This window comes from Sodiomyces alcalophilus, assembly GCF_042370955.1.
Source record: "Sodiomyces alcalophilus JCM 7366 unplaced genomic scaffold ACRALscaffold_1, whole genome shotgun sequence".
Classification (NCBI taxonomy): domain Eukaryota; kingdom Fungi; phylum Ascomycota; class Sordariomycetes; order Glomerellales; family Plectosphaerellaceae; genus Sodiomyces; species Sodiomyces alcalophilus.
In genome coordinates, this window is record NW_027263532.1 from 3,988,988 (window position 1) to 4,008,819 (window position 19,832).

Here is a 19,832-nt window from a genome sequence, read left to right on the forward strand (position 1 = left end):
CGTCCCTGACACGCCGACCATGGTCTCAGACGAGTACGCATTCGTGGGCGGCGGCGGCCTCAAGCTAAAAGGCGCCAAAGTAACAAAGTCCAAAAAGAAGAAGAGAAAGGACAGACAGTCAGACTTGGAAAAGAACCTTTCTACCGGCGAACCGACCTCCTCGTCCACCTCTCTCACCAGACGCAGTTCCTCGAAAGACCCGGGGGACGATGAAAACAAGGACGTGGACGTGGCAAGGAGGAAAGAAGGCCCGGAGGAAGCTGAGGAGGACGAGGATGGCGGTTCGCGAAAGACCGAGGCGGAGAAGCGGTTTGAGGAGAGGAGGCGCAAGAGGGTATGTTCCAATTGTCTTTTCTGTGCTTCAACCTTTGACACAAACTAACTTCAGAATGGCAGCTCCTCGAATTGTCTCACTCGCCAACGAAGCGCCCCGAACTGCTCAAGACGCACAAGGAGCGCGTGGAGGAACTCAACACCTACCTCTCCAAGTTGAGTGAACACCACGATATGCCCAAGATTGGTCCCGGTTGAGCTCCAGCTCGAGCCGTTGTACGAGTATGCCACCGGTGGTTTCGAGCATCTCTTCTGCTTTATCGACAGGCGCAACGTTGGATATCAACAAGGGATGGGGAACATGGGCGTTGGTGGATTGGCGTCAGTGGTTACATACCTCAGGTTTGATCGGCCGAATATCTTCTATTTTCCATTTTCCATCATGTTATTTCCCGTGCTGTTTTCCCGGGTCATCTACGTGTGCACGCCACACTACCTCTCGTCGAAACAACTTGTTGACGCGGTTTCGGGTGATCTCACCTGGACTACACGGGCATCACTTAAGCGTTACCCGCAGCGCATGCATGTGGGAGAACGCAAAACGTGCCCAAGAGGAACTCTGGTCCGTAGGTACGCGAAGGCGGCTTCTTACTCTTTACCCGTCTTTCGCTCATTTTTTGGACCAACATTACGAGTTTATGCAGCATCGCCATAGTTGAGGATGGGTTTATATAGAATTGAGTCATAATTATCTTTTCCCATCTATTCATACCATGCCACGTCGTATATCACAACTTTCCGTTTCTAATATTTATCCACCATGCCAGAGCTGCTTTATGTATGTTCCCACCCAACCCGTTCCAGTCTTGTCCAGAATACGCCCAAAGCGTATGGCGATATTTTTCTCGCTAGCCAACCCGGCCTTCTATGTTGCTTGACGCCATTTGTTTGATGCAAGGAGTGAAAAAAATCAAAATAAACCAAAAACGTCGTCATGTCGTAAAACTTTTGCTGATACACAAGTGCGTGCCTTGCGTCGTCGAATGCCAACGCCGCGTGACATCCGAGCGCCGCAAGTCGCACCTTTGAAAGAGCGATCGGCTCAAAGAAGTGCCATTCCGACCGCGGCAACCACCAGCCAGGTCAGCACGGTGGCCCGCGGGCGCGACGCGTCGTCTTGAAGGTCCCCATCCGCCGTCTGGGCCGCGTCAGGGACATCGGCTGACGGCTCGACGCCCACATATGACGTGTGTGTCACCAAGACGAGGCCGCCATCGGCATCGGTCGACGTCGAGGTGGACACGACTTCGCTGCTGGAAGTGGGTGTCCTCGTCGTTCTCGGGGTAGAGGTTGTCGTCGGCGGATCGGAGGCGTTGGAGCTTGTCTCTGAGTCTTCTGTATCTAAGTCAGCGCCTGCAATCCAAGTTCGGGAAATGCCATATATAATGAAAAGAAATAAATGCATCCGGATATCCAATGTTTCAGGGCGAGCCTCCGTCACGCAGCAGGACAGGCCTCTTTTCTCCCTCCCAGCTGCGGATACTGGACCCTCACGAAAAGAAAAATGGTGCCAGGTCGGCTCAGAAACGTGCAGAAACACAAAATCCACGCGAAACATAATGCCACGACAGGCCATACATACGTGACGTAGATTCACTCGAGATTAGAGTGGTAGTGGTAGTGGGAGGAGGAGAGGGCGTAGGAGAGGGGGATAATGGAGAAATTTCGGACGTACGCGTCGTAATCGATGTAAGAGAGGAAGGAGTGGAAGGCTGGGGGGACGAAGACGGAAAAGAGGTAGAAGACTCTTCCGACGAAGACGTACCGGACTCAGAGGGCTCTGCTGATGTCGACGCTGAGGTGGGCGAGGGCCGTGCATCGGTCGTGGTAGATGTGGTGGGTTCGTCATCATCGTCATCCGAGGAAGAGGGCGGCGGCGGAGACGGCGGGGATGAAATAGACGAGGGAGGAGGCGGAGGAGAAGAAGGAGGAGGAGGAGGTGCAGGTGTGGCAGTGGTTGTTGGTGTAGACGGAGGCTGTGGAGTCGTAGAGTCGTCGTCGTCTGTTGGAGACGCAGACGTAGGCTCCTCGGATGTCGCCGTCACGACGGGAGGGTCAGAGTCGGTAGGTGACGGGACAGGGACAGAGGGAGAAGAGACGTCAGACGCAGCATCCGTCTCGTTGCCGCCACCGCCGCCATCTTGCCGTTTGGCTAGCTGGGCAAGTTTGGTGGCCAGTTCCGGGTCATGGGCACCGACGGCCGAGAGGGCATCCTCGTCCGAAGGATAGGCGCCATCCCGGAACCTCTCGGGGAGGTAGGCATGTAGCAGTCTGTGAAGGAGATTGGGCTGGCATGAACCCATCAACGGGTGGACGCCGACGTCGTCTTGTTGCTGGGCACCGGCCCGCCCATCATGAGGGTGATGCTGCCCCCCGCGGCCGGCGTATGGGGGTAGGGCTGCGGTTGTGAGGCCAAAGGCCAGGAGGAAGCAGACCAGAAAGGTAGTGACGAAGCGGCAGGCCGACGCTATCTTTGCCGCGGTGGATCTCCGGGGTGAAGGAAGCGAGTATTCGAGATCAGACCGGGTCGTGTTCGTGTCGTCAGTCAGCAGAGCCCCCTTCTCATCGGTCGGTCCGGTGGCGAGTCCCTTCTCTAGATGAGAGTTCTCGTGGTCGAGGTTTCGGAGAGCCATGGCGAGAGGCCAAGAAACACGAGCTAGCAAGGAGAGGAGCTCCCGTTTGTGTTTTGAGACGAAAACGACGAAAAAAGGCCACAGGCCAAACGAAGCTTGTTTTCTCCCCTGGCTAAGGGAGCGGAGTCGGGTGGGAGGATGCGGAGGAGAGTCTTTAGAGATAACGTCGGTATTGCATCATATGGTGGTGTTCAGGATGGGGCAAAAGGACGAGAGACGGGCGTATGTAAGAGTCCCGCTGCCTGTGGTTCCTTTCTTTTCCCTTGGCGGTTGGGTGTCAGTGGCCCAAGTGCAACGAAGGAAAGATGAATGGATTGCCCGAGAGGATGGTCGGATGAGGCTAGACGGAGGAAAAAGGGACGAGGAGAAAGGTTTGGAATGTACCTGAGTACGGAGGAGAAGGAAATAGAAGGTATAAAAGTCCTAGGTCCGATTTCTGCTTGCAGAATGTCGATGATCAGAAGTGGGGCTTGCTGGTGGCTTGCCGGGGTGGGGGGTGGGGGTGATTGGAACGCGAAGTACAACGTACCTTGTACCTGCCTAGATGTACTAGGTAATGTACCAGAACTAGCCAACGGTATTAGCATGATCTGACCACCAAGTTAGCCTAGGAACACTAAGGTAGTACGTTGCAAGTACGCTATAACGTGTGTAGGTACTCATCATGGCGACGCGCTATAGATGCAGAATAGATGATATGTAGACAGACGTGGCACGCTGGTAAGCAGTCATAGGCCATTGCCAATGCCAACAGTAGGGTTGAGTGGCTGAGAGGCTGAGAGGCTGAGACAGCGGGCTGGAAAGGGGCTGGGGGTTACATGGGCGGCAGGTCACACCGCCGCGGGACGCTCGCAGCCAATCGTGCACGGTTCGGAAGGTAGACCGTCCTCCGAAACGATACGCACGATGCTGCCAAGTTGAGCCCAAGCTAAAATGGTGATTACAACGTACAACTAGTGTCCAGACTAGGAACGCAACGGCGACCATGTTAGGGCGCGCGGCTGTTCGAGGAAGGGGGAGATGGTGGGTGGGACTAAAGTGGCAGTCTTGATACGAGCTGGCACGGTTCGATGATATTGAGGTATTGAGTGTACCGGTACGGTACGGTACTCTATGAAACATTCCTTGTGGTGGAAGGGAATTTTTAATGAGAAATTTAACGACGTCATGATCAGACGTTGAACCGGGTTCCTGTTGAGAGTGTGGGTCCTTATGCCTCGCCCCATAACCGGCTTGTTTGGTTCTGCCGTACTCGTAGTGTACAAAGTCAAGACCAGGAACCAAGACTATGGGGATGATCAATCGTGAATAGTCATATTCTGTTCTCTTTGGAATTTCGAGTTCGGCTGTCGGAGCTGCTGGGTGAGAGTGAGAGAGGGCGAAATGCGACTTTGCGCGCCACATCCTCATGTCGGCTAGCTACAGACGCCGATGCCCCTGTAAACCGGCCCATTGGATCCACCAACTAGAGGTACGAAAGGTGGGGCTTGGACGTGGAGGGAGCTGAACTTTGGGGCTGGAACTGGGCTAGACTACGAAGTAATAGTACTTCGTATGCAAACGCCATCTTGGTGAGAGACCATGTGTCGGCTGCCTCAGGTTCCGTGTTCCGTCTTTCGTCTCGTAGTCCCAGACCTCAGACTCTTGCGTCTTCCTGATACATGTTTCATGGTCCCAGGCAGGTCGATACGTTGTAGGACTGTCCGAGGTACATCTACTTTTGACCGGAGATGCCCTTTAGGAACGACGAACCATTTCCTGTCCAAGCAGCTATGGGTGCCGCTCTCTACCGGAAAGGAAAAGGCTTGATGTCGATATCTTCGAGGTAAGGTGCATAAAATAAGAAATCGACCTGTACCACACATCTTCTACCTCGGGATAGATGAGCATTTTCCATTGCAACACTACGCCGTGGCCATTCAAGGATCAGGGAATATCTAGTCACGTATTCGTAGAGTAATGCGACGGGTTAACGCCCAATGGATTCCGTGGTAAAAATGTTCATTCCAGGACAAATGAACACGTACTGAGACCATTAGCCACGAAATGATAAGAACCTCGAATAGGAACCCCGCCTAACAACGTATATATTCACTTATTGGCGCCTCTTATTGAGAATAAGATGACCATGGAATGCATTTCACTTCCGAGTAATCATTTAGCATGCCAGAAGTGTTGTTCCTTGGTGAATCCTGGATTGTTGTCGTGTCGCGGTCGACTTGGAAAGGGAGAGTGGAAGATTAGGTGCGCGGTGGATGAATTTGGTGTTCGATTGACAAGAGTTGCTGGTAGCTATTCCCGACAACCACAATGGACCGTCAATAAGTAGGTACGTTATACATATGAATATCGTACCTAGGATGATTTGTCAAAGTCTTTCGGTCGCTTGAATAAGATACCGAACCACCAGGTACCAATTGATCAGCGATCCATTGTATCTTGCTGTGTTGAGTACTTATAATATGTATCGCCGCACTATCCATTGTGTATAGCAGAGGCAGATTTTAGCCACTTGGCAGACGTACGAAGTATGAGATTGGAAATATATGTGCACCATATCGTGCAATTGGAAGACGACAGCTTGCGTCCAATGCGCATCTCAAGTTTATTCGTACGAAACAAAGTGACCAAGAGAGAATCGAGATACAACAAGACTGTACTTGCCTCAGGTGTCATTCTTGGCTTACGATACGTGAGCTCGACTTGATGACCCACAAGTTTCCCTAATAAGGCCCAATCCCTTATCATCGTGGCCTCAACTGCTGCACGTGTATGTACAGAGTACGTACCACCAAGCTCCATGCATGTGATGCGGTCAACGCCAACGCAACGCCACGGTCAACACCACTCCGTAATTCTTGCCAATTCATCGTCTTCACAAACCACCTCGCAAACACCTCCGTCTTCCTTTCTCTGCCACGCCTTTCTTCAACCCTCGACAACAGCCATTCGACAACAGACGCTACCCATGTCATCCCGATCATGATCATGACCTGATGACGCGTGACTCGTCAACCCGCCTTCTCTCCCTTTTCACAACCACACAACCACCCATTCATTCTCCCCGTCCTTCGTCAATGCCAGTTTCGAATCATGCCCAGCCACCTGAGCCCCGAATCCGTGTCCGACCCCGGTCCCGAGGCCGATGAAGCCGGCCAACTGAGGTCTCTGAACCGCTCGCCACATCCCTACCACCACCTCAACCGCGACCTGGCCCACGCCGCCCATCGCCTCTCCCTCTACCGATCCGCATCCACCCCGTCCGCCGCATCCACCTCACCGACTGCCACGTTCGACTCGACAGAAACAGACACCGCGACGACAGCGCCAAAGTCGGACGGGAGCGGCGAGATTCGCTCGTCCTTTCCTTCGTTCGCGAAAGAATCTACCCCGCCTAGCGACAGCGGTACCGAAGCCGACGATGAACACTTCCTCAAGGGCCTCCCCGCCCCCAAGGCGCGCCTGCACAAGGGCCTGCGCGGCCGGAACGAGGTTCTGTCGGGGACTTCGTCGCCCACACATCCTCCGTCGCCTCTAGAACCCGGCTCGTCTCTCCGTGAGGATGGGCGTTGGGAATTCAGGGACAGTTTCTGGGAGAAGCACAACTACCGCCGGTTCAAGGAGCTGATGCGCCGCATATTGGAGTTTGCCATCGTCGCGACCTTGTTTGTGATTCTGCAGTCGAACCACACCGTCAAGACCATCGTCAGAGCCTGGACTACAGGTGAGCGGCTCTTGGGAGTTTCTTCTCCCTCGTCGCCGTATTTACGTACTGATTCATATGTTGTAGAACTGCGACTCGTCGCCGCCTTGATCGCATCATTGATGCTCCTTTACCCCCTCCGCCTCGTCTCATGGACGTACCGACACCGAAAGCCTTCCAAAAAGATACCCATCACCATCCCCACCGTCTTCGACCCGGCACCAGTCCTCTATCCACCCGCCGTGACAATGCTGGTGTCATTACTCTTATCTGCCGACAACTCGGCCGTCATTCTACCAAACCTCGTTCTCAGCATTAGCTCCATCCCCAGGCTTCTCATCCCGACCGCTCGTTCCTCAGAGCTTATCAATACCGTCCATTGGGCCATCTCATGCTTGCCCCTGTACTGGGCCTCGTCCCAACCAAAGATGTTCGCGGCCATGGCGCAGGCCCAGACGCAGTACACCCCGACACCCTCTACCGGCAGGCCCGCCTTGAACTCCGAGATGGCTGTTCTTCTATATCCCCTCCACCAGACCCTCCTGGCCGTTTTACACTACCTCACCACGACGAGCCTGCTCCCCGCAGAACTCCAACTGCTCTCCATTGGCCTCATAAACCTGCTGCTCCTCACCTACTCCCCCCAAGCCGTCGTCTTGCGCGTCCTGCTCTGGGTCGGCGGCGTGTCCGTCCTCGTCCTCTGCGGCCCGGTCATACGGTGGGGCATCGCCTTGGCTAGGGTCCCAAGGCTGCGCTTCCAGCAGGCCATGCCCGTGCCGAGGAAATCCTGGTTCACCTTGGTCAGTGAGGCGTTGTTACTCCGACGGCGGTCGAGGAGCGGGTCCCTCCGGTCCTTCGCCGACGACAGCGCGTCGGAACTCCTGGACTCGGAAGACGAGATGGACACCCGCGGTGCCTTCTCTCGGCCGTCGAGGGTGCACACCTTTGGCCCTGACCGAATTCGATCCCCGGAGCACGACGCCCTCGGCCGACCCTCTACCGCCAAGGCCGACTGGGCCCCGTCTCCCAATGGTTCGCCCTTCACCAGGACAAGTACGTTCCCGCGTGCCGCCGTCAACCGACCCAGGCGATCTGCCACCCATACTTTCTCCGGTAGGCGGAAACGGGAGCCGTCCATTACCGTGCGCTCGTTCTTCAAGTTCACCGAGACCGAGGCCAAAGTTCGGAAGTGGCTGTACTCGACCTATGTGCATCTTGCCATCGTCTTCATCATCCTGAAACTGGTCCGGGGATCCATCGGCCGGTATGCCTTGCATGATTACGAGGCGGTCGGCTGGGCCCTGGGGTACATGTTTGGTAACATCCCTTGGTTCCGCTTCCGGGTGGTCTGGGCCGACTTGGAGCGCTGGATCTGCCTCCCCTCCAACCACGGGGACCTCCGCGAGACGTGCCACCTGGGATGGGTCCAGCACATCCGGCACGCCGACTTTGGGGAAGCCAACACCAGGCTCCTCATCAGCGCCTACTGGTTCGCCGTCATCGTCTTCGGCCTCGTGGTGGTGGTGCGGCTGGACCCCAAGTACGAGGTGGACACGCGGCGCAAGGTGTTCCATTTCATGATGGTCGCCATGTTCCTCCCGGCGACCTACGTCGACCCCATCTTCGCGGCCCTGGCGCTCTCCTTCGCCCTCGCCATCTTCCTCACCCTCGACCTCCTCCGCGCCAGCCAGCTGCCCCCGCTCTCGCGGCCCATTGCCTTCTTCCTCACCCCCTACGTCGACGGCCGCGACTACAAGGGCCCCGTCGTCATCTCGCACATTTTTCTCCTCATCGGATGCGCCATCCCGCTGTGGCTCACCCTCGGCACCCTGCCTCGGACGGGGACGGGGACGGGGGCTGGGACGAGGACAGTTCCGGGCGGCGAGCGCGACGACCCCCTCTACGGCTGGGAAGTGGCGACGCGCGAGGTGAGCATGGTCTCGGGCGTCGTCTGCGTCGGGCTCGGCGACGCGGCTGCCTCGCTGATCGGCCGCCGCTACGGGCACCGGAAGTGGCTCTGGGGCGGCGGGAAGAGCATCGAGGGTAGCGCGGCTTTCGCGGTCGCTGTCTTTGCGGGTTTGATGGCGGCCGCGGCGTGGTTGCGCGTCGGCGGATGGGCTGTGTCGCCCGACCAGGACGTCTCGTGGCCGGTTTCGGCGCGCAACGCGGGCTTGTGCGCTGGTATGGCGAGCTTGACGGAGACGGTCCTGACGGGGGGGAATGACAATGTGGTTGTGCCTGTTGTTCTGTGGACGTGCGTCAAAAGTTTGGGGGTGTAGTAATTCGTGGTCGACTTTTGGCTGGGTTGGAAGGGTTTGTTGGTTTCTAGTCAATGACACGGAACGGCGTTCAGGGTCAGTTACCAGGGAACGATCATCTTTGGCTGTTTTTGCTACTTTACTTAGAGCTCGAGAGACGGATGGCTTAATGCATGAATGGACATCCGGTGATATAATTCACCTTGAGGGGGGCGTTATCCTTGAGTATATAGAGGGCTCAGCTAAGACATATCTCATGAAGAGATGATCCGTATTGGGAATCAACATGATGAACCATGATTTATTGTATGGTTAGTATGTTTGTCTCCCGGTGATCAACTTGCGCTTATCTTCCCGCCGAGTTGAAGTTGATTGCAGTCTGTACGCCCGTGGGCTTCCATTCCTCCGTTATATGTAGTTGACATACATACAAGGCAAGTTTTGTCTATCTCTATGTTCACTCGGCATCTAGATATATACCCCTTCGCTATGTCGAGTGCTATGACGAGGATCGCAGTCAGCCGTGTAAAGCATCATCAGACTGGACGGTAGTAATCCACTTGCAAATCAAACACTCCAACAGTCGGGTGACTTGACACTCAACCTTCAGGCATCAAGCCATCAGTTCTTCTAATATGGCCTCCAGCTCCTCCTTCCGCAGGGGAACGCTAAGGAGCTCTGTGCCAATGGCGTCCTTCTTACTCGTGATGATCTGATGGTCATGGAATCTATACAGAAAGGTCAGGGGCAGTCCTTACGCAAACGAGAAGACGAGGGAAAACGCACTCTTTCAGCAACGTCCGGAAAGCCATCTCGGAACTGCAGATAAACTCCTCAACAGCCTTGTTGTAGACCATCCTATACTCCACGCCGGGGTTTTCCGCATCGCTGCGCAGGTGAGAAGGGTTCCCGTCCCCATCATCGTCCATGGCGACGAGCACCTCGGTGACGAGGAGGCGGAACAAGTTCTTCGCGTTCTCGGGTAAGCTGCGGAGCACAAAGATGACGCCGTCTTTCCCGTTGACGGTGCGGGCGCGGCGGCCGAGGAGGTCGTGGACGTCGTCGACGGGGTCGAGCTCGACGTCGGGCGGGCGGAGGGTGGTGGCGTCGTGGAAGAGGAAGTTGAAGGCGGCGCGGAGCGCGGCGTCCCACAGGAGCGGGAAATCGGGCGTGTCGACGGTGCAGACGAGGCGGACGGAGGGGTGGGAGGCCAGGTGGGCGAGGGCGTGCTGGAGGGCCGGGCGGCGGAGGGGGGCCGCGTCCATCGAGTTGACCATGAGGGTGAGGGTTGTGCGGGTGGCGGTCAGGCGGGCGGAGAGGGCGTGGAGCAGCGCGTGGGGTTGGGCGGGGAGTTTCACGGCGGGGACGGCGGCGTCGGGGTGGGCGGCGGAGGAGGCTTCTTCCGGGTCGGGATCGATGGCGGCGGCTATGGTGACGAGGATGTCGCGGAGGGTGAGGGAGCGGACGTAGCCGTTGATGATGACGAGCTTGTGGCGGTTCCGGTCGCGGTCGTGGATGGAGGCGTAGGTGTGTTCGGCGAAGCGGGTGAGGAGGGCTCGCTTGGAGCCTTGGCCGTAGAGGCAGAGGCTGAAGCCCTGGGAGAGCTCGAAGGACCACTGCGGGAAGGAGGCCTCGTGGAGGGACTGGAGGAAGGCGAGGTCATCGTCGTGGTGGTCCTGATGGGCCCGCAGCAGCGAGAAGTACTCCTCGTGCGTCAGGAGGTCGAGGGAGCCCAGGGTGTTGTTGGACGTTTTGGGACGGCCGGGCTTGTTGTGTAGGAAGTAGAGCTCATGGGGGGGTAGGTCGCGGGGCGGTGTGGGCGATCGGGCCTTGGGTTTCCTGCTACGGCGCGAGGGTGTTTTGGACGGGGTTTGGGCTTCGGTGAGTTGTCCTTCGCTTTCGTTTTCGTCCTCGTCCTCGCTCGATTCGTAGATTTGTCGCACGAGCCCGTCCTCGTCTTCGTCGTCGCTCACGTCGTCCCTGAGAACTCGCTCGATGAGGGCCCTTGCGCTTTTACGCTTGGCGGATCGGTCGACGGCCGCTCGTCTTCGCGGCGTGAAGGCATTGGGACCTGTGGCCTTGGAAGGGGTTTCGAATCGGAGCTTGGACGGCGTCGCGGCGCTGGCGGTGGGTGTCGACACGTCTTTGTTCTTTGGCGGTCTGCCTCGCTTCCTCTTGGGTGTCTCTACCACGGAAGCGGTGGCAGAAGCAGTATCGGCTGCCACGCCGCTGGAATCTCCAACGGCACGAGTCGGGGCAGCTGCAGAGGCTGTCGGTAGTACGGTCTTGTTCTTCGGCGGTCTTCCTCGTTTCCTCTTGGGCGTCTCTGTCACGGGGTTAGGCTCTAGGGCGGTAGCCGACTCGTCTTCCTCTGGTACGTCGTATAGATCCCATTGGTTATTCAGGGCCCGCGCCGAGGTGCGTTTCCTCTTGGTAGGGGTATCGTGCTGTGCTTCTTCGACGTCTGGGTCGCGAGCTCGTTTGCGTCGGGACTGGACACTTGGAGACTCGGTAGTCTCTTCAATTTCGGATTTGCGCGCCATACTAGCGACGTAGCATCAAACTGAAGAAGCTGTTCTCTCATAAGACAGCATCCGTCTAGTCGAGGAGATGTGGTAGGCTGTAGGCTGTAGGCTGGTGGTCCAGAGACGTAAATTCGACGCGGGAGACGCGACAGTCAATTCAAAAAATAATGATTAGTAATACTTAGCTACTTCGTTTTGTACTTGGTACCTGAAGGTGGTCCGAGCACAGGCACATTGTAATTGCCGCCGAGACGCCGCTAAACGCCACGAAGCGCGTGATTACTTTTCTCACCAACGTCACTCTCCAGAGACGGTAGCATCAAGCAGACCCGGACCATGATCATGAATGTCATGCTTCATTCATCTCTTCCGTCGTTTCGTCTCATTTTTTATTAATTTATTAATCCCTCGTCCCCTCTTTTTACACTACCATTTAATCGTCTGTACCATGAACTTGAATCTGTCAGGGACCCTGAACATCTTCAAACTCATCGCCCGACCTTCACTCTGCCTCCCTCACCACACCGTCCCCACCTTCAATGACCTTCCCATCCCCCTGAACAGGGCCTTTGAGGGCCAGAACAGAAAGGCAGACATCAGGGCTGTCGTGCTCGATAAGGACGACTGCTTCGCGAAACCCCACACAAACGAGGTCCATCGTCCGTACAAGGTATCGCCTGACGTCTCCAAACTTCTCGGCCCTTTGCGGAAAACACAACAGTAGTACTAATGCCGTGACAGGAGCGGTTTGAGGAGCTCAGGGCTGCGTACCCGGGACGTCGTCTCCTGATCGTGTCCAACACGGCTGGCGCCACCAGCTACGACAAGTCTCTCGCTCTCGCCCAGGAGCTCGAAGGGGCCACTGGGTTGACGGTTCTGTCTCACGCCACGAAGAAGCCGGGCTGCGGGTCGGACATTATGGAGTACTTCCGGCAGCATCCAGAGACGGGTGTATCGCATCCCTCGCAGATTGCCATTGTGGGCGATCGACTGGCCACTGACGTGATGATGGCCAACATGATGGGAAGCTGGGGCTTCTGGGTGAAGGATGGAGTGGTGGCTCCTCATGAGAAGAGTATCGTGAGTATACGTGTTGGACTTTTGCATATTCAGTCGCCTGTCTGCCTCTCTTTGGTATCAGCCATACTGATTGAATTACCAGTTCTCGAGGTTGGAGTGGAGGGTCGCCGCGTCCCTTACGGCTTGGGGTTACCGGTCTCAGGACCCTAGGAGCCCGTTCGAATAAGCCACCACTTTTCAACCTGATTAGCAAACCTATGCCGATCAGCCGACCCAGTCGCAGCATCATCCACCCTCTTCGGTAGCGTGTAATACAGTTCGTTGTGCTGGTGGCCAGGGAATCACGCACCTTCTGCAGAAACCAACCTGAATAACTTCATTCTTATGACGAAGTGCATGGTTTCCCTCCATGCATGCCTTACTCGAGGCCGTGGTGGAAGGACCTGCGTTAATGCATCCTTGAACAGGCGTCTAATCACGGAACATGCTATCTCATGGCTTATTGTTTTCTTTCTATTGGGAAAGTGCTCTTCACCATTGTTGTTTTCATGCCACCTATTGTTTTCTTTTCTTGTGTTTCCACCCTATTGTTACCAACTTCATTCACTCAAAACAACTACACGATAGATGATTTGCTCTCTACCTCTCAGGCTCTCTCACAACATCGCATCACCTGCTTCGCTGCAGCCTTTTTCCTGATTCACGCGACCTCTTCCCGTTGCGACATTTATAAATCCTACTTGCATATCTGGCTCCGTTGAAAACCACAACATCCGCAGCTCAGTTCGCTACATCCACGGGCATTTACTTCTCCCTCACTGCACAGTAGCATCCTCATCCTACCTACATTCGTCTTCCAACCTCATCTTCCGCCGTCGCTCACCATCTCCCGATCAACATGGGGGGCAAACACTGGTCCCTCCAAGAGGAGGAGATCTTCTGGACATGCATCGTTCCTCAGTCCGTCAAGCGTATCGTTAGCGACCCATCCGTTCCGCCGATGAGCTGGCACAAGCTCGTCGGCGTCATGGAAGCCGAAATGTCTGCCAGAAACCAACCCCCTCGGAGACAGTATACTGGTCTCAGTCTCTGTACGCTCGATTCCCCTGCCAATGCCTCTCTGCCCTCCCCGCCGTTTTCGTTACTGATCGCTGAATAGTCGAGCACTTCTTCCTCAACGTCGACCAACGCCGCTTTTCCCCCAATGCTCGTCGCTTTGCGCAACACTACCTGAGACAGCGTGGTGAGTTTAGACCGCTCCAGTGTGGATGGCGATGATGGTTTTCTGCGAAGCAAGGTGTATACTAACTATGTCCAAGACCTTGTTAAACATAATGAGAAGGGTGAGAATGTAGAGAAGACCGGACCCGACGATGTGGACCCTGGTCCGGAGTCGGCTCCCGCCAATAACAAGAAGCCCGCAGTCTCTCCCGACAATGCCACCAATTCGCCCTCCGTCGACGACGACCAAGCTACGCCAGGCCGCGAGGGCTCTACCGCGCCCAAGACTCCTGTCGCCAGGGTCGTCCGCACATCAGCTCGCAACAGAGAGAGCCGACACCATCCCTTTCGTCCGGTAAACCCCCGTGGCCGCGCTCCCGTGCAGAGGACCGATTCGGAGCCCTACCACCCATCTCAACAATGGGACGGAAAGCACCCCGGCGAAAGGCGGGCTTATTATTCTCGCGACAGAAGCGAAGATGCTGCGCATCGCCATTATCTTGACCGAAATGGCGCGCATCATGGCGAGACGCAATGCCTTGCCCACCGTGCCAGCGACCATCCCTTTCACGCCGGCCAGGAGGACTACGGACCTCCATATCGCCGTGGCCTTGGCCCGACGCACTACCAGGGAATCTGTCCAGACAAGACTTATCGCGCCTCGTCCTATGCAACCCCCCATTTGGATGGGAGATACGAAATGAGTGGCGCTCTTCCCGCTCCTTCTCATCTGCATGACGGCTACGAAGTCTCCCAGCCGCGCATTTATATCCGGGAATATCAACAACATGTCCCCTACTATCCATCGTCTTGTCAGCAAGACCCCCGAGCGTACCTTGAGAACAGTTGCAGCGTCGAAAGCCGCCACGGACCTCGCTCCGAACTGTGTCTGCCTCCTCTCAGTCACCTCCTGAGGATCGCCTCCCAGGCTCCTCGTGAAAGGGCCATGATCCAATCGCCCGAGATCCCGCACGCCGGCGGTCCATCGCACCATGGCTACCCGGCACACTGCCCTCCTCCGTGGCGCGAGGCGCAAATGCCAATGTCTCTCCACGCTTACTCCAAGGTCGCTCACCTTCCCGTCCATTGTCGGGAGGTTGGGCCCGTCCAGGTCCCTGAGGAACAGGGCTGCGACACTCAGAATGTCCAGCGGGACGACAGCACTGCGACCGACACGACGTGCGATGAGGACACGGAGGTTACGGAGGTCACGGACTATGATGGCGACCGATCCTCTGTTTCGGTTCCTTCTTCTGATGCGACTCCCTAAGGGTTGGACCGACTTTTGTTTGATTTGCTAGCGCCCCCCGGCCAATTTTGTCGGACGAGATGATTTTGAGGATCACTCCGAAGTAGACCAAGGGAGACACGCACTCTCTCAAGACGGGTTGGGTGCGTCACAGCGAGATTTATTCCTGACATTGTGGTGGCAGCTTATAGGGACGATCGAGACTTCTAGGTACCTACCTACCTTAGGTAGCCAATATAGGTACCTACCCGGGGTGGGGTGGGGTCTGGACAGTATTTACGGCAACTCACAGGACCGACTGTAACAACTTAGCAAAACCCATAAAATTTTAGTAGATTCACACCGTCGAATTTAAAAGTATACGCCTAAACAGCATTATACGCACTTATATCTATATAACGTATAAGATATCCGCTTAATCGATCGTAGCGACGATACACTTAATTGATTATAACGACGATACGATACACTTACGTTGTAATTAATCGTAGCGACGATACACTCAATTAATCGTAGCGACGATACACTTAATTAATCGTAGCGACGATACATTCAATTGATCGTAGCGACGATACACTCAATTAATCGTAGCGACGATACATTCAATTGATCGTAGCGACGATACATTCAATTAATCGTAGCGACGATACACTCAATTAATCGTAGCGACGATATATTCAATTAATCGTAGCGACGATATATTCAATTGATTATAGGGACGATACACTTAATTAATCGTAGCGACGCGACGATACATTTAATTAATCGTAGCGACGATACATTTAATTAATCGTAGCGACGATACATTTAATTAATCGTAGCGACGATACATTTAATTAATCGTAGCGACGATACACTTAATTAATCGTAACGACGATACGTGGGCGCTATGCATCTAGCAGTTTCGATTAAAACCATTAACTAACTATTCTCTATAATACTATAAAATACAGTATATAAGGGTTACTAAATTTATAGTCGGCGTATATATAGTAGTCGACTATTACTATATTTAGAAGTTATTATAGTCGGTCCTATAAGTTACTATAGTATTTCCCCTAGGCTAACTATATAATATTAGGACTAGTTAGGTTACGTCCCCTAATATATTAAGACTATTATAATGTCAGGGATATTCTATTCGAGGGAATCGGATAGGACTTAGAGGCGTTAAGGAATGCGTTAAGAGCCCGGAACCGGTCCTAAGGTTAACCCTAGGGATATCTAGGACCGAGTTATGTTTAGGATTATTAAGCTAGCCTAAGACCTATGGTCTTAGAGCCTTAGGTTATTATATACCGATCCTAGGGAGGATAGTCACTAGTCCTTAAATAGGGTGTTTCCTATTAAGTCCTGAGTTAAAAGGGCTTAACGAATAATCTTATAATTATTCCCCCCCTAAGGTTAGCTTTATAACCTATTCTTATTATAGTCTTAACGACTCTCTTTACTCCTTATATAAAACCTATAATATTTTATTCGTTCTAACCGTTTATAGGTATAACGACTATTAAGAGTTCGAAAGACTAGTTATTTTTTAAATCCTACTATTACCCCTAACTAATACCTAAGATACCCCCTAAGCGTACTATTACTATTCGTACCCGGGATACTTCCCCCGCTACTAAAGGAGCTAAAGCCGGGCTATTAGGCGCCGATTACGAGTAATCCCTTATACCCGAGTTAAAGGATAAAGATAGTAACCCCGAATTCGAAATTCGCGGATAAGCTAACCCGGATACTTATAATCCTATAATAGGACTATTACTCGACTAAGGGACCCCCTAAGTTATCCGGACAGGACCCTAATTCGATATTAAAGACCTTAAGAGCCGCCCCCCCGGCACTTTATTATCAGCGGAACTCGATTTCCTAATTAAGCACTATAAGGACCGCCGAGCCTATAAAAAGAAGGAGAAGCGCCTCCTTACCCTTTAATAAGGGAAGGACCCCGATACCTCCGAGCGTATCCCTAGAGGGGACTCCTATAAAAGCTAGTATAAGGTCCTATAGAAGCTCCCCGAATAGGACGGGCAGTCCTATAACTAGTTCTAGATATTTATCGAAGAAATCGAGGAGCGCTTTATACTTAATAAGGTTAAGCCGTCTAAAGCAGAGAAGATCTATCTTGCCTTTACCCTATTACCGAAGATTATAAAATCCCGATAGCGTGCCTATTATAGGCGCGTTTATAAGAAGACTAGAGGTGCTACCTAGGAGGACCTTAAGACCTTCCTAACTAAGTAATTAGTTAATAATAAAACCCGTAAAATATTTATAACTAAGAAGCTATTCTTAGACTAGATTATATAAAAACCTAATTAGACTTACGCTAAGTTTATTAATAGGCTAGACTCGTTATTTAACAAGGTATCCCTACCCTTCCCCGATAAGTAGCGTATATAGTTAATCTTAACGAAGCTTAATAAACCGCTACGTAACTAGATTATAGCCGCCGGTATCCTTACCGATAATAAGGCGTTAGGTGTTATAGCCCGATAGGCAGAGATTACTCTTTTACGTAAAAATAAAAAGAGATGCCCCGGAATAATCGCCTAAGGCAGCCCCGCGGCGAGAAGCGTGGGCATAATAAGGCCCCTAATAAGGCCTATACTATAACTATTCGGCCCTTTATACCTCCCTAAGGTTTCGTGGAATTAATTAAAGTAAATAATATAGAAGCCCCCGGGCCCCCTAATAAATATAATAATAGCGGTGTTATATACTTTGGCTATAATAAAAAGGGTTATTACCGGAACGAATACCCGAAGGAACCCCCTAAATCAGGTTAGTCGTTAGGATACTCTATTAGTTAGAACCCGAATAACCTACCGGTTAATATAAGGCACCCTGTTATTAGGCAGGCTTAGGCCTAGGAAGGGCCGCCGTCTTAGCCGTTCTTTACTAATAAGGGCGCGATTAAGGCGAAGTTAGAGTTACGGTTAAGTAGCGGATAGGGCCGCCGGAGCGCTAAGCTTAATAGAGGCGCCGAGGTTAACTTAATCGACTAAAAAGCCCTGCCTCCCGACTATAGTCCCCTAGGACTATTAAAGCGATTTAGATAGGTTATCCCTAGGGTTAATATATAGTCTATCGGGTCCTTTAAGACGTATATTAAGGTCACGGATAGTTAGAACCGGACCCGGATATATCCGATTAAGTTCGAGGTGTTAGATATAGACCCCGATAGGTCCTAAGTTATCCTCGGTATACCCTAGTTAGTGGAATATAACCCTATTACCTTTTTCTAGTCCGGCGAATAGATATATCGACTCTAGCGAGAGGACCTTTAAGGTATCCCGGGTTAAAGAGAGTTAAAGAAGGCGAAGGAGTATATATAGCTTATTATCCGCCTTATAAGGTCCGGTGCCCCCTATATTAGCTAAGTTATCGGTATAAAGTGGAATACTACTAAGGAAGAAGAGGATATATTACCTAATAGTCCTTTAATCCCTATTATCTAATTAAACCCGTTGTAACCTATACCCCCTATACCCCCTGACCCGACCTAACTAAATAAAGGGATCCTGGAATATCTTAATCCCGGGCCGTATTAAGAGTTACTAGATAAGGACGAGTTAGGGAATATTATCCCTAAGTATTATTAAGAGTTTTTAGATATTTTCGATATTATAAAGGCCGGCCGTCTACCCGCCTATTAGCGTTAGGATTATATAATCGAGATAAAGGAAGGTAAGTTACCCCTATTCGGCCCTATTTACCCCCTAGCCGAGTAAGAACTAGCTATCCTACGAGAATATATTAAGGAGGCTATAGCTAAAGGGTGGATTCGACTATTAATAAGCTCCGCGGGCGCCCTAATCCTGTTTATATTAAAGAAGGGTGGATAGCTATATCTATATATAGACTATTAAGGTCTTAATAAGGTTACCCGTAAAGACCGAACCCCGCTCCCCCTAATATATAAGATCCTTAACCGCCTTATATCCTCTATGGTTTATACTAAGTTAGACCTTAAGGACGCCTATTATCGCTTAAGAATTCGAGAAGGGGATAAGTAGAAGACGGCTTTTAGAACTAAGTACGGATACTTTAAGTACTTAGTAATACCCTTTAGTCTATATAATACCCCTACTAGTTTTTAGCGTTATATTAATAAAGCCTTAAAGGGTCTTATCGATACTATCTACGTTATATATCTAGACGATATCCTAATCTATAGCAAGGACCTTAATACCTATCGCGTATATATTAAGGAGATCCTTATACGCCTAAGGGAATAGTCCCTATCCGTAAACCCTTAGAAGTGCGTGTTTAAGATATAAGAGGTCGAGTTCTTAGGCTTTATATATAGCCCTAATAGGGTCTTTATAGACCCGAAGAGGGTTAAGGCTATTAAGGATTAGGAGGAACCTATTTCCGTTAAAAAGATTTAAGTCTTCCTGCGTTTTACCGGTTTCTACTAACGTTTTATTAAAGGCTACTCTAAGGTTACTACCCCTTTTACGGACCTATTAAGGTTAGGGGGTAGACTAAGTATGTTTTAGTTAGGGGATATAGAGAGGGCCGCTTTTAAGAAGTTACGATTGTTATTCTAGTCGGTACCTATGCTATAGTATTTTAACCTAGCCCTGCCTATTCGTGTAGAACCCGACGCGTCTAACTTCGTACTAAGCGCTATAATTAGCTAGTATAAGGACCGAACCTAGTAACCTATAGCGTTCTTATCTAGGAAGCTAAGGGGACCCGAACTAAACTATCTAACGCTAAATACTAAGTTAATAGCGATTATTAAAGTGTTCCGGTAATAGCGTTATTATTTAGTATATACTTAGACCTTAGTAAAGGTGCTAACTAACCACTTAAACCACCGGTATCTACTAAATAAGCCTCGAATTAAACCTTAATACGCCTATTAGCTAAAGGAGC

At 52.2% G+C, this 19,832-nt stretch overlaps 7 protein-coding genes across 7 annotated transcripts; 5 read left to right on the top strand and 2 right to left on the bottom strand.

Moving 5' to 3' along the window:
• Nucleotides 1-19: 19 nt before the first annotated feature.
• On the top strand, nucleotides 20-531 carry ACRALDRAFT_2024611 (uncharacterized protein; the record flags this gene model as incomplete). The annotated part of the gene is made up of 2 exons (XM_071020238.1): nucleotides 20-334; nucleotides 397-531. 2 exons carry the CDS (start codon nucleotides 20-22, stop codon nucleotides 529-531), a joined length of 450 nt encoding a protein of 149 aa, XP_070879694.1.
• Nucleotides 532-1,375: 844 nt separating this feature from the next.
• Nucleotides 1,376-2,966, bottom strand: ACRALDRAFT_2039270 (uncharacterized protein; the record flags this gene model as incomplete). The annotated part of the gene is made up of 2 exons (XM_071020948.1): nucleotides 1,376-1,668; nucleotides 1,916-2,966. 2 exons carry the CDS (start codon nucleotides 2,964-2,966, stop codon nucleotides 1,376-1,378), a joined length of 1,344 nt encoding a protein of 447 aa, XP_070879695.1.
• A 2,089-nt stretch (nucleotides 2,967-5,055) lies between these two features.
• ACRALDRAFT_2031700 (uncharacterized protein) lies at nucleotides 5,056-5,319 on the top strand. Its single transcript, XM_071020690.1, has one exon. It carries the CDS (start codon nucleotides 5,089-5,091, stop codon nucleotides 5,293-5,295), a length of 207 nt encoding a protein of 68 aa, XP_070879696.1. The 5' UTR covers nucleotides 5,056-5,088; the 3' UTR covers nucleotides 5,296-5,319.
• Nucleotides 5,320-5,849: 530 nt separating this feature from the next.
• ACRALDRAFT_1046169 (uncharacterized protein) lies at nucleotides 5,850-9,516 on the top strand. The gene is made up of 2 exons (XM_071015438.1): nucleotides 5,850-6,690; nucleotides 6,757-9,516. The coding sequence occupies exons 1-2, from the start codon at nucleotides 6,060-6,062 to the stop codon at nucleotides 8,946-8,948; spliced, it is 2,823 nt and encodes a 940-aa protein (XP_070879697.1). The 5' UTR covers nucleotides 5,850-6,059; the 3' UTR covers nucleotides 8,949-9,516.
• Nucleotides 9,517-9,549: 33 nt separating this feature from the next.
• ACRALDRAFT_2073091 (uncharacterized protein) lies at nucleotides 9,550-11,113 on the bottom strand (the record flags this gene model as incomplete). The annotated part of the gene is made up of 2 exons (XM_071022213.1): nucleotides 9,550-9,655; nucleotides 9,714-11,113. Coding segments are annotated over 2 exons (1,506 nt in total), but the record flags the coding sequence as incomplete, so codon positions are not given.
• Nucleotides 11,114-11,900: 787 nt separating this feature from the next.
• Nucleotides 11,901-12,698, top strand: ACRALDRAFT_1053682 (uncharacterized protein; the record flags this gene model as incomplete). Its single annotated transcript, XM_071015787.1, has 3 exons — nucleotides 11,901-12,122; nucleotides 12,194-12,532; nucleotides 12,615-12,698. The coding sequence occupies 3 exons, from the start codon at nucleotides 11,901-11,903 to the stop codon at nucleotides 12,696-12,698; spliced, it is 645 nt and encodes a 214-aa protein (XP_070879699.1).
• Nucleotides 12,699-13,370: 672 nt separating this feature from the next.
• ACRALDRAFT_1066839 (uncharacterized protein) lies at nucleotides 13,371-14,963 on the top strand (the record flags this gene model as incomplete). Its single annotated transcript, XM_071017395.1, has 3 exons — nucleotides 13,371-13,563; nucleotides 13,632-13,715; nucleotides 13,792-14,963. The coding sequence occupies 3 exons, from the start codon at nucleotides 13,371-13,373 to the stop codon at nucleotides 14,961-14,963; spliced, it is 1,449 nt and encodes a 482-aa protein (XP_070879700.1).
• Between the last annotated feature and the right edge of the window lie 4,869 nt (nucleotides 14,964-19,832).

Coding starts and splice junctions, on each gene's coding strand:
- ACRALDRAFT_2031700 (XM_071020690.1), top strand. CDS start 5,089: ATGACCATGGAATGCATTTCACTTCCGAGTAATCATTTAGCATGCCAG.
- ACRALDRAFT_1046169 (XM_071015438.1), top strand. CDS start 6,060: ATGCCCAGCCACCTGAGCCCCGAATCCGTGTCCGACCCCGGTCCCGAG. Junction 6,691..6,756: donor CGTCAGAGCCTGGACTACAG/GTGAGCGGCTCT, acceptor CATATGTTGTAG/AACTGCGACTCGTCGCCGCC.